This window comes from Staurois parvus, unplaced genomic scaffold (genome assembly GCF_062004578.1).
Source record: "Staurois parvus isolate SC_StPar_1 unplaced genomic scaffold, SC_StPar_1.0 ptg000670l, whole genome shotgun sequence".
In the NCBI taxonomy this organism is placed as follows: Eukaryota; Metazoa; Chordata; class Amphibia; order Anura; family Ranidae; genus Staurois; species Staurois parvus.
Genome location: NW_028318466.1, coordinates 1,900,001 through 1,913,884, shown reverse-complemented (window position 1 = coordinate 1,913,884; position 13,884 = coordinate 1,900,001). Strand labels below are relative to the sequence as shown.

The 13,884-nt window shown below is 39.3% G+C and overlaps 1 protein-coding gene across 1 annotated transcript in view; it reads left to right on the top strand.

Annotated features, from left to right (window-relative positions):
- COL6A6 (collagen type VI alpha 6 chain) overlaps positions 1–13,884 on the top strand; it is a 201,331-nt gene that overhangs the window by 162,851 nt on the left and 24,596 nt on the right. The window contains exons 32-36 of the mRNA XM_089652052.1: positions 1,679–1,690; positions 2,782–3,272; positions 7,981–8,077; positions 10,691–11,335; positions 13,786–13,864. Coding sequence (XP_089508178.1) covers positions 1,679–1,690; positions 2,782–3,272; positions 7,981–8,077; positions 10,691–11,335; positions 13,786–13,864 — 1,324 coding nt within the window. The remainder of the gene's footprint in view (positions 1–1,678; positions 1,691–2,781; positions 3,273–7,980; positions 8,078–10,690; positions 11,336–13,785; positions 13,865–13,884) is intronic.

Genomic DNA, 13,884 nt, shown 5'->3' with positions numbered 1-13,884 from the left:
GCGACTTCTGTGCACTGTGCGCTTCAGCATGCACTGACCTCACTCTACATGGCCTACCACTTTGTAGCTGAGTTACTTTTGTTCCCAGTTGCTTCCACTTTGTTATAATACCACTAACAGATGACCGTGGAATATTTAGTAGCAAGGCAATTTCATGGATGGACTTATTGCACAGGTGGCAACCTATCATGGTACCACGATTGAATTCACTGAGCTCCTTGGAGCGACCCATTCTTTCATAAATGTCTGTAAAAAAAAACTGGCACTAGTGTGTGCATATGTGTGCATATGAGATAGGGATTTTACATGGTAAGCTCCTTAAGGGAAGGGGCTGATGAGAACATGTACAGCATATAAAGTCCTGTGTAAATTGTTGGTGCTATAGAAATACCTGAAATAACAAATATTACTGACAAGTATGCTATGGAATATATGTGCCAGCATCTGAAGATACACCATAGAAATGTGATTAGGGTCCATATGGCCATTGTTAGCATTAAATACACATACCATGTAAGACTGAAACTACAGCAAGTACATAGGGTGACCATTAAAGAAAACTGTGAAAAGAAACTCAACTGAAAAAATCCTTAGTGAACTGTAAGCAAGAGGGGTATTGTACTGCACATAAGCATATCTTTGTGTGCATGTAGAAAAGTTCACATACCAGCTGGAGTATAATTCCATATGCTGGGAATAGAGATTCCAATGAGAAATACATGAACATTTTTTCCTATGACATCATAGTGCACAGGGTTTGACATATCACATAGTGTGTCACCTGCACATTTCATTGCTTAGAGAGGAGGTCCCATTACTTTTTTCCTTTTAAAAAAATAAATGAATATTTGACTGTAATAATTATAGTGCAGTGATCAGTTTTGATTGTCTGCTTAGGGTAAAAATAACAGGTTAAAAGAGACCCAAGACTCAACTTAATAGTTCTACCAATGGGGTCTCCTCTGAAGGGGCCAGTAGGTGCCTGAAGGCACTGCCCTTATGGGATGTGTGAGGGCACTATTAATTGTTAATGGCATCCAAACGCATCTCACAAACACAGTGCATTTGAGGCCACCAAACCTCATTGTACTACAGTACCATGCAGTTTCATGCAGAGCGATGTACACAAATAGTGCTTGCAGTACTTCTTGCATGTTCCAGTGTGTTTGGCAGTCCTTTCAAAAGTGTTGGCTGTCAAAACCAGAATGGGAGGAACACACACACAAGTTTGAACTGGCCTAAAAACTTTGGTTTTTCCCCTTACATTCTGTCTTGGTGACAATGGTCGACAGTACAAATAGAAGGCTGATTCTCCCCAATAGGGACACAGACCAACTCTACACACCACCAATAAAACCCTACCCTATCAACATATTAATAAAACCCTACCCTATCAACCTATTAATAAAACCCTACCCTATCAACATATTAATAAAACCCTACCCTATCAACATATTAATAAAACCCTACCCTATCAACCTATTAATAAAACCCTACTCTATCCACAACCAATAAAAATTGTCCTTACATACACATAAATGATGAAACAAATCAGAAAAAAAAACATACAGAAAAATGCAAAGAAGGAAGAAAATAAATTATTCCATTGCATTAGCAAATAAAAATGAATTAATATTTTATGTATTCTAATACTAATTTACTTCTGTTTCTTTTCCAGCTTGCTGTCAAGGTAAGAAGAGCTCAGATTTTTTTTTACTTTGTAATGCCTAAGTAATTATAAATCTGTCAATCAGCTAAAAGGGATGTGAAATATGTTTTAAGAGTGATCTCCACAGCTAGGTAGTCCACATGAAATGTACTAAAATACTCTTCAGTCAAACCAAGTATATTAAAACTGCATTTACTGTGCAAAATAAGGTCTTTGTCATATGAATTAGGAGCCAGAGCTGTAAAACGCACAGGTTAGTTAAAGGGAAATTCCACTTTCTTGGGGAAAAAAAAAATATATATATACATATATATATAGATATATATCATATACAAACGTCCGCTCTCCTCCTCTTTCTGTGACCTGGAAGGCGACATGTGTGACATAATTTCCGGGTCACCACTATCACTGCCTATGACATTCCAAAAAATACCTAAAGCTGTGACAGATCAGGTCGGTACTGGATAGTGCAATTTGTTTCAATAGCACAAATCCTTCCTGATTTTCAAAAAAAATCAGATAAGTCTTTTGATTAACAATTTGCCACGTTATTTATTATCAACATTACTAGCCATTATTAATTGGTGCAACTAAAAACAAAGTTACTGTGGGAGATTATTTCACATTTTCAATGCTCTTACAGTAGAGAACACATTTAATTTTGCAGAGGTTACCCATTTTTCCTACAGCCTCAGAGTGCCCACTAACGGGGGGGCCCTTAGAGCACAATTGAACTTTGTTTTAAATTGGCTAAATAAATTAAAACAAAACTTGTGGAAAGTTTAACTTTTTTTGTAAGAAAGCGTAAAACATCCTGCATGCTGCAGAGCACCGCTGAGCAGCAGTCTTTCTGTAGCATTTGCTCTGCAAGGGAGCTAAGTTACTTAGAGCAATAACCTGGACAACTTAAAATCTTCTGCTGTGAATGTTGCAAGTTTTTTACTCCACAGTGCTTCCAGCTTAAGAGGTCAGTTGGGTCTTGTGTTAAAGTTTGTTTTCCTCTTGTTAATGATAAGAAAATATTCCCTGACCAGTAGCTCAGATTACGAAAAAGTTTGATGTTTTTCCACAGGATGAACAATCAATACTAACTGCTTATTTACTTTGTTTAGAAAAAACTACGTGTCCTACCTACCCAACAGAAATGGTCTTAGCTTTAGATATGGCCAGTGGTATGACACCAGAAATCTTCACAAGGATGATAGAGATGGCCACATCACTTCTGAGCGACATTGCAATCAGGGTAAACAACTGCCCTGTTGGGGCACGAGTGGCAGTGGTGTCCTACAATACACACACCAAACATCTTATACGTTTTGCTGATTTCCACAATCAAGAACAGCTGTTATCAGCTGTGAAGAAAATAACTCTGGAAAGCTCTGGCCGTCGTGATATCGGCAACTGCATGAGGTTTGTAGGCAGGAACATCTTCAAGAGATCTGTTCAAGGATCCACCATAAGAAAGATTGCAGTGTTTTTCAGCAATGGTCCTTCCGAAGATGTTGTTTCCATAAACACAGCGGTGATGGAATACAGCGCTCTTGGGATTATACCAGCGGTTATTGCATTCACCCCTGCACCTGCTATCAAACGGGCCTTTTCGGTATGAATCCACATTGCATATCTCAGTGTACCTCTTGGCTATTATTCTTTGGATGGGAATCTTCATTTTTTAGGGAGAAGAAGTCAAACTTTAGACTAAGAAACTTTTAAAGGTTCTCCATACCAACTACTTACCTAGCTATGTCTAAGCTCTCAGCTTCTTAAAAGGGGTATTGTGGCAAAGTTATTGTTACTTTAGATTACTCTAAATTGGAAAATTACTCTAGATTGGAAAGTATACACCTGGCCACCAATGTGTAATTCTCTGATTAGTGCTTATTCTTCAACTGTTTCTACATCTGTCCACTTTAATCACATTATTGTGTTTACAGCTGTTAATCTAAAATACAGTATATCTAAATCCAAGAAGAAAATTTAATACATTGCAGTTTACCGGCTGTTGAATGTGGAGCTGCAATAGTTTTCATCTGCTTAGAAAAATACATGTTGATCCTCATGGAGATCCAGTTTCCATATAACTTCTTGTGTACCAAACTGAAATCTCACACAATGTTATCAGCTATTTTCTGTGGACTGCAAATCCTTGCCATCTATGCAATGGAGATAAGAAGGGAAGGGGAGGTGTTTGTAGCCCATCAGGAGAGCTGTCTTCTGCGCATAGAATAGAGCAGGGGTGCTCCAACTTTTTAAGAGCAAGGTCCACTTAACTGATTTGGTAATCGGTCACGGGCCACCCACAATGAAATGAAATGGTTTAGAATTTAACATTTTTTATTTTGAATAGCAGCTGCTGAATGCCCATGGGAGGGAGAAGAGGACAAGCCGGCTTTCAGCAGTTGCAGGAGGAAAATGGAGAGGATCGGTTCCTGTATATGCTGCCCTGCCGCCCCTCCTGTCCAAGTGTAAGGCAGAATGTGACAGGGAGGCCGCACGGGCCTCCTGAAGCATGAGGTGGGGTTGTCATTCTGACTCCTGATGCTACATCAGTTGTTGGGTGGTTGGTGGTAAAGGACGCATCTCAACTATGGAGATTACCTTCCCAAACCAGAAATGTAAACAAGCCCTTACTGTCTTGAACCCACTATAAGGCTGCTTTCACACTGCTGCACTGTGGTTTACCCGCACCACTGATGCAGTGCAATGCACCTGCAGCTTTCCTGTGGGTTAGCTGCGCTTTGCCATAGACCTCTATTATATTTTGCAGGTGTGGTGCACTTTCTAAAAGCGCAACAAAACTCCTGCTGGATATAATAGAAGTCTATGGATCAGTGCAGGTAACATGCAGGTGCATTGTGCTGCATCCGTGGATTAGTGTGAAAGCAGCCTATTAGTTGTTAACCCTTTTATAGGTGCTAATAAAGCTATTATGCATAGTGTATGTGTTGTTTAATACACTGACCCTTTGTTCCTGTTACAGCTTGGCATCACTCTCCAGGCTGCTTGAAAGGTCACAGGAGAAGTGAAATTGGTATCACTCCACCTGGGACAGAACCCAGCACTACAGAGGAAGCATCAGGTTATGCTCCCTCCGTGGTTGCCTACTTTCTCCACTGCTGGGGTGATGCACTCTGATGCTCTGGGATGGCGTGTTGACAAGCGCAGATCACGATCAAGGGGTTGCCAAGTAAAATAATGCGCTACCCAGGTTTGAGGTTCAGGGCCACATTAGATGGCTATGAGGGCCACATGTGGCCCATGGGGCATAGGTTAAGTAAACTTGCAATAGAGTGAGTGAGCATTGTCAGCAGGAGGTGTGTTAATGGCTGGTAATCTGAAATATAATACATGTTTTATTTTGGGGTTGGATACACTTCAATCTCTCCATAAGCAGTCATACTTTATACTACAGTCACAAGGAAATGAGTGACGGCAGACATAGTCTATGAAGAGAAGTTGTTCACAGAAATGGCAGCAGTGAGTTTATCTAGGATCAGATTATATATAGCTTGCTCAGTGGTGTTTGAACACTTCACAAAATGAAATACACTATATGATAAAAACAAGAACATACAAGAACCTTTGTGTTCTTCCTCTTTTTTCTTAGTACACTGCTCAAAAAAATTAAAGGAACACTTTTTAATCAGAGTATAGCATCAAGTCAATTAAACTCCTGGGATATTGATCTGGTCAGTTAAGTAGCAGAGGGGGTTGTTAATCAGTTTCAGCTGCTTTGGTGTTAATGAAATTAACAACAGGCGCACTAGATGGGCAACAATGAGACGACCCCGAAAACAGGAATGGTTTTTACAGGTGGAGGCCACTGACATTCTTTTTCCTACTCATCTTTTCTTACTGTTTTTCACTAGCTTTGCATTTGAACACCTCTGGGATATCATGTTTTTGGTCCATCTGACGCCGCAAGGTTGCACCTCAGACTGTCCAGGAGCTCAGTGATGCCCTGGTCCAGATCTGGGAGGAAATACCCCAGGACACCATCCATCGTCTCATTAGGAGCATGCCCGGACGTTGTGAGCCATGCACAAGCACGTGGGGGCCATACAAACTACTGAGTACCATTTTGAGTTGCTGCAATTAAATTTTAGCAAAATGGACTAGCCTGCTGCATCATTTTTTCACTTTGATTTTAGGGGTGCCTTTGAATTCAGTCCTCTGTACGTTGATAATTTGAATTTCCGTCAAACAATAGGGCATCCTTACGTTCCTAACACATTACCTAGTCCATGTCAGTATAGATATCCAGCATGATATTTTTCCTCATTGAGATTTGATGGGTTTTCAAAGTGTACCTTTGATTTTTTTGAGCCCTGTATTTCAATCATCCATTGATAAGATCAATACTGTGCAACTGGCTTTTTACAAAACCTATAAACTACATAAAGATATGTGGACTGTGTTTGGTCTAAATCACCTCACCGCAGCATGAATACTAAGTTGGAATGGTGCAGAAATTCAGAGCAAATTAACAGCAACTATCTGATGTGATGATAATCTGAAATAATAGGTGTATGAACAGTGTGCGCCAGATGTGCCTGCTGCCTGTGCTCCCCGTGTGTGTGTATGTGTGTCTGTCCTCGCAGCGCTGCCAGATTCCCTCCTCTTCTGCCAGCTGCTGCAGGGATGTTTCAGGATGGGATGGAGAGCAGGAGAAGGGGCCGGTAAATATATAATTTATTGTCCCCTTCCTTCTTCAAATGAGCATAGTGAGTGATTGGTACTGATCACTCACTGTGCTCATTCATAACTGAAGCCTGGTAAACTGTGTTTCTGTGCTTCAGTTTGTGAATGAACGGGAAGCAGCTCATCACAGAGCACTTCTTATTCATACACTGTCCAGTGCAGCTGAGGCTGCAGAGAAAGGGACTGGAGAATCTCTGTCTTCAGTCCCTTTCTCTGTCTCAAAAGTGAGACAGCAGGGACATGTTTACTTCACCAAAGCCCCCCAATGGGGCTTCTAAAAAATTGTTAAAAAAAATGTAAATAATTAATAGAAAAAAAATAGGTTAATAAAAAACTAACGTCATCATCCACTGCCTTACTGACACTGTCTACTTCTCTATTGACTGGCACCATCCTCTGCCCTACTGACACATCCACCACCCTACTGATAACATCTACTGTCCTACTGATAACATCCACTGTCCTACTGACACTGTCCACTTCTCTATTGACTGGCACCATCCTCTGCCCTACTGACACATCCACCGCCCTACTGATAACATCTACTGTCCTACTGATAACATCCACTGTCCTACTGACACTGTCCACTTCTCTATTGACTGGCACCATCCTCTGCCCTACTGACACATCCACCGCCCTACTGATAACATCCACTGTCCTACTGACACTGTCCATGTTTTCATACATTTTAAAATGTATTGTTGTTTTTTTTCCATTTATTTATAAGAGTGTGTGTGTGCTCGTGTGTATGTAAATATATATATATATATATACATACACACACATGATGTATATACTATGTGTGTAAACATATACTGTATGCATATACTGGAATATATATATAGATTTTTTTTATTATTATTTATTACATTACAGGTACTTAGCACTGTCAATTTACACAGCACTTACATGTGTGTTTGAGCTTGGGGGTGCACAACCTAATGCAATAAGCTGCACACACCAATGGCTGCAACCTTATAAATTTTTCAAGACTCTGAACATCAGTTAAGCCATTGATTGACTGACCTTTCACCCATATTTAATCTTTTTACCCTTTATTATATACAAAAATCATCATTATCAATTTACTTTTTCCATCACGTTTTAAAACTATTACTATAATAGTGACAGAACAGGTTTTGGTCCTAAGCATACATAAATATTACAAAACAAACTGATTGTTATAGGACTATTTTCTTCACAACCTCAGGTCATGGGTTACAATCTGTATGATAATGGTTTTCAGGAGATGTTATATTCATACAAGAAGGCACTAAAACAAACTTGTGATTTTGCCATGCCTGGCTAATCAACAGGTTTGGGTTAATACCTACCTCAATATTTCTTCACTCTCCCATATCTTCTGGGAGCACATGACTCTGTCTGCATCCTAATGTGACAGCACTGGTCTAATGATGTGGGGGGCAGAGACACAGTCTGTGACCAGAATAACTCGGAGTTTATACAATTCTTCCTTAAGTATGAAGTACTTGGGATGTGCTCCATGTATGCATTTTCAGTTTTTTAAGGGTATACTAAGACACTTCATTTAAAAATTATTCACATGCTTCGGAGCCTAGTATAATAAGTTATGTACTTTATTTTAACAGGTAGATGATACGGGAACTTTTAAATTGATTGATATTCCTCTAAATGCTGATTATAAACCATTATTAAGAACACTACAGACCTGCACTATTTGTTTTGGTAAGTATTTAAAAAAAAATCATACTTCTTGTATTACACTAGGTTTTTATACATGACTGCTTCTTTTTACAGTAATAATATTAAATATTAGTATGTATGTATAGCCAAAACGTTTTAAAATCCAGTTAGAGTAGGGAAGGGTTAAAACCCCTGCCATGTTTTTATATTGTTGTTTGCTTACCATTGGGGCAATTTTGCTTTACTCCCTGTCCCAGAGACAGAACAGGAAGTTAAAGGAAATTTCCCAGAGTTAGGAGAATAGATTTTCCTCTACCTCTTGTTCTGGGGACAAAGCTAAAAAACACAACAGTATGACATTCAGATATTTAATAGGATTCTTTGTATTATTTTTTCTTTGGACTGCATTGGCATATCTACAGCAGATGTTTAAAGAAAAAGTTTACTTATCCTTTTATTTATGAAAAATTCTGTTGAGTTTTCCTTCTCTGTGATAGAAGACCTTTAGAGTGAATGTAAACCTCATTGTCATAGCTTGGGACTACATTGGACTATTCCTCAGCCAGCATACTGGTTATTTTCATTAATGTAGGAAGTTGATTCTCCATTTAATATCTGGAGATCCTTTCAACCCCCAATAATATGGAAGCAAATCCATTGTAGCATTGTCAGGTTGCTTCTGTACTTCCTCTAATGGGACCTACACATCACTGTGGCATTCTTGTAGTTTTATACTCTGCTTGTGGCATCAAAATGCCCATACTCAGCTTGATTGACATACGCCAATCTTCTTGTGGCGTGTCTTTGTTTTTGGGGCTCCGGAGGGCCGGGGGCTATAGAAATAATTTGGCTGCAGCAAATAAAAAGATACAAAGGCACAAAAGAGATTTTGGAGGGTTTTTAATTGTTTTATTTATAAGGCAAAACTAAAGAAACTTTTGGCCTTATATTTGCATCTACTTTAAAGTGGAACTAAAGTTCCCTTTTTAACTTGTACCTACAGGTAAGCCTATAATAAAGCTTACCTATAGGTACAGTGAATATCTCCTAAACTTGCACTATCTAGGAGATATACACATGGGATTCAGTTGGTGACATCACCAATGCATGCGCTCTGAAGGGCCATTCATACTGCTGGAGCCAATGAACCTGGAAAGAAGACTGAGTGAAGATGGAAGCACCAGGGGGGCATGACAGCTCTGCATTGAAGGGCTCCCTGTACAGGTAAGTCTGTCATAATGCTAGGGGGGGGCTAATTTTTTGCAATTTTTGTGGTGGTTTACTACCACTTTAAGTTATATCTTATTTACAATGAAAGAGCCACTGTAGATTATGTATTCTAAAAGTAGCGTAGTATTAAAACATTGTCTTTTTTAAAATTCACCCGAAAAACTTTACAAATGCCTGTACTCATATACTAATGGATGGATGATATATATGTTCCAGAAGTAGCTTACAGTTTTATGCCTTTCCTTCGTTAGACAGACACACATACAGTAGGGTCAGTATGGAAGAAAGCCAATTCATTTACTAATATAATTTGGTGATGAGACTGCAAAATCTGGAGGAAGTTCATGCAAACTTGGAAAGAAAATATAGAGAGGAATTTATCAAAACTGAAGCAGCCAGAATCAGGAGCAGCTGTGGATGGCAACCAACCAGCTTCTATTTTTCATTTTCAAAGTTTAATTGAACAAGCTAAAGATAGAGTTTGGTTGCCATACACAACTGCTCCAATTTAAATAAATGTCCCCATAGTGGTGTAGTTAGTGTTCCAAATGGTAATCCAACCCATGACCCCATCACTTGGACCCATCACTAAGCTCTATCATTTGGCCTAAACATAGACAATTCAGTACTTTTAAAGTCTATAAAAACAAAGATAAGAATTGCCCAGGCAATTTTTCTTCTGTTGTAATTTGGAAAGCTGAACAATGAAGACATAGTAGGAAAAGTATTGGTGCCTTTGAATTTTGGGTTTGGCGAGGAATTCTAAGAATATAATGGACATCAAGGGAAACAAACAAATGGATCCTTCAACAAATGAAGTCCAATCTTTCACTGGAAGCTCATGACTAGGCTGAACTTATTACTGAACTTATTATGAGCAAAACTAATTCGCTAGAATAGACAATACTGCCCGAGAAAAAAACCTAGCAGCAAAAGGTTGGCTAGATACAGTCACAGAAATTATAAACATGCTGTTGCACCCATGTAGAAGGCATCATTCAGAAGAAACACTATCCATGTGGTCACCAGGAGTTGATAGCAACTTTATGACTAATAATAACAACGATAATAACCATTTAGCCAATCTCTTCCTGTTAGAATATTTCTTACAAAAACACTTTTTATATAGACACTTAGGGTTTATTTACTAAAGCTGGAGAGTGCAAAATCAGGCTCACTTCTGCATAGAAGCCAATCAGCTTCCAGGTTTTATTGCCAAAGCTGAGGCTAGAGGTTGATTGATTTCTTTGCAGAAGTGAGGCTATTTTTGCACTCTCCAGCTTTAGTAAACAAACTCCTTAGTATAATAGCATCTTTGCAGTTTTGTTGACATACCAAATAGGTTTGGCCTTTTCAGTATTAATAATGTTTCTGATGTTTATAACCAACTGCCTTCCTTGCTTATACAGTTATTTTCAATTTCAGATAAATGTAAGCCAGATCTTCAATGCGTGAACAGACCTTCACTCCAGAGGCCTGCTATGGATATGGCATTTCTACTGGATAGCTCATACAACATGAAGCAAGATAACTTTGCAGCAGCAAAAGGGTTCATTAGTGCAATGGTTGACAGGCTTAATGTCTCAAGCACTGGGGACCGGGTGGCCCTAGTAAGCAACACACCCCGTAATTTTAGGCCAAATAGCGAAGCAAGTCCTCAGGTTGAGTTTGATTTATCAACTTATGATAACAATATGCTTTTAAAGAAGCACCTATTGAATGTCAATCACCTGCAAGGTCCACCTGCTCTTGGCTTTACCTTACAATGGACTATTCAGAACATTATGTCCAAAGCATCAAATGCAAGGAAGCACAAGGCTATCATCCTAATATTATCTGGAGAGACAAGCGAATGGGACAAACAAACACTTGCCCAAGCTTCCCTAAATGCCAAATGTCAAGGATATCCAATATTTGTGCTTTTCACTGGTAAAACATATAATGATACTGAATTAATGGATCTTCCCAGCATTCCTGTGGACCATCACCTTCTCCAGCTTGGTAGAATTCACAAACCAGAGTTTGGATATGCTCTTGGATTTACGAATTCTTTTTTAAACTCCATAAGGCGTAAGTACTTTTGTAAAGAAACAGCCACTAAAATAGACATAATTAACAAAGTCACTGTTTCACACACTATATATTGCAGTTGCATATAAAGTGATGCAATGGGGTTGGTCTACTAAAGGTAAATAGGCTGTGCACTGCAAAGTGCAGTTGCTTTAGATCCGAAGGGAAGCTCTGAAATGAGGCAAAGCTCTGCTTTCTTTCATCCAGTCACGTGCAAGCAAAAATGCTGTTATCAATGTTCATTGCAAGTTCCTTTCAGATCTAGAGAAAATGCACTTTCAGTGCACTTACAATGCACTTCCAAGTGCACTTGCAGTGCACAGTCTATTTGCCTTTAGTAAATCAAGCCCAATGATTTGTTTGCCATTTGTGTCCCATTAGGAAGATTTTTCTTCATTTCCTGCCCTGAGACACAGTACAAAGTCAGAGGCTATCGCTTTAAAATAAGGGGAATAACCTCTTAGATAGTTTTCGTCAGAACAAGTGTCCCCATTCAAAGATTCCTATTCTATTCCTGTTTTGGTGAAAACTCAACATATTGGCTTTTTTGTCACTTTCGTTTCAATATGTTTATTGGGTTTGACAATAGACATGAAACGTTAAAGATAAGCATATGGTTCAAAGAACAGAGGTATACCACTCAGGCAAACAATCTAGATCAATCCACGACAGGTGCAGGCTCTGGCTCGCCACCACACACGATGCAATAGGAAGAAGGGTCAGCCGCACACCGAAGAATAGATGAATATAGTGTGTATTTATTGATCCATAGGACACACAAAACACCAGGACATGAATACAGGACCTGTTAACGAGTTTTACACGATCTCGTGCTTAATCATAACCTATGATTAAGCACGAGATCGTGTGAAATGCATTAACAGGTCCTGTATTCATGTCCTGGTGTTTTGTGTGTCCTATGGATCAATAAATATACACTGTATTCCTCAATCCTCCGGTGTGCGATTGACCCTTCTTCCTAAGCATATGGTTCGCCCGCGCAGGGGCTGAGTGATGAACAACCAGACTGGTCAATAATAGTTACAGCTAAGGATATCCAAATAGAAGGATACTGAAAGATTGGGAATATATCAATAAGCTGAAATTGTAATAAAGCCATGTCCAAAAATGTACTTGCCGACACAAAGGGGAGGTTCCCACCCTGCGGCTTACCCCGTGAAGCGGTAACTGCGAAAGCCTAAACTAGAGAAGACTAAAAGAAGAAAAAGGAAAGAAAGGAGCATAGTCAAGAGAAGGAAAGAAAGAGGGGGAAATTCTGACTTGGGGGGCTCCGAAGGTAGTAATCAGACAAGGCCTAGGCATGTAGATTGGAATGACGGAAACTTTTATGAGATCCAAGGTTCCCAGACCTTAAAAAATTTAGCATGGGAATCGTTCAGAATACTGGACATTTGCTCATGGAGCATCATTGTGGTTAATCGTGTCTTTACCCCTTGAAAAGATACACGTTAGGTCTTCCAGGCTTATGTTATGGTCTGTTTAGCTGAAATAAAAAGGTATTTATGCTGTGATGCATATAGTCCAGGTATGGGGCAATGTAAGAGGGCCAACTTTCGTTCCTACGTACTGTTAGATGGAAGAGGGTCTGGAGCAGGCCAAAGACCGTGGACCAAAACCCCACCAGTCTTGGACTTGACCACCAGACATGCAAAACATCCCCCCACTATTCGCAGTTACAGAAGCACCTATCGCTACTTCCATCGAAAGCATGTGCAATTCGGACAGGGACCCAGTGGCTTTTTCTTCACTTTCAGCTTCAGTGATCACCAAGGCAAATAGACTAATAGTCACTAGGAAAAATAGAGAGGGAGAATCAATGTAGTGGGGACACAATTCTAAATTCCCCAACACTTTGATCATGTTAAAAAGTTTTGTTTTAAGATACAATTTAAAATACATTACCAATTTTAGGAAAGCAGTTATGTATCTTCACACATGCATTGTCTAGTAAGTGTTCTCTTATGGCTTTAAACACCATTTGCAGCAAAGGCAGACCCACACCAATCCTGTTTCTAATTAGAAAATCTAACTGTGCTCAAATGTTTCAATCACTAAAACAGATTCAACTATAATAATGCAGAAAGGATTTATGTTGCACTAAGGCATAACTATCTAAACTTTTGCACGTGACTCAACCCCCAGGGCCCAGGATGTAAGGAAGACCAAGCCTATCACTCTACTTTTAGTACCAAATACTAAGCAGAAGAGAATTAACATAACCTTTCATGCCCCTCTCAATACATTTAATAAATTACAAAACCCCAGGGCTAAACAGGAAGGCCCAAGGTTTAAGCATGAGATTAGGGGCTTGATGTTTTTTGTCATGTCTCTTATAATTACACTGATTCCCCAATGCTTATTGAATACTGTAAATACTGTCTTTTTGTGTAAAACTCCATGCAAGGCAGTTTACTTTGTTATTTCAACAGGATCAATAAATAAATATCCACCACCAGAACTGAAATCAAAATGTTCTGCTGCTAGCAGTTCCCGGGGGAAAAGGCTGCTGTAAGTATATAATTACATAG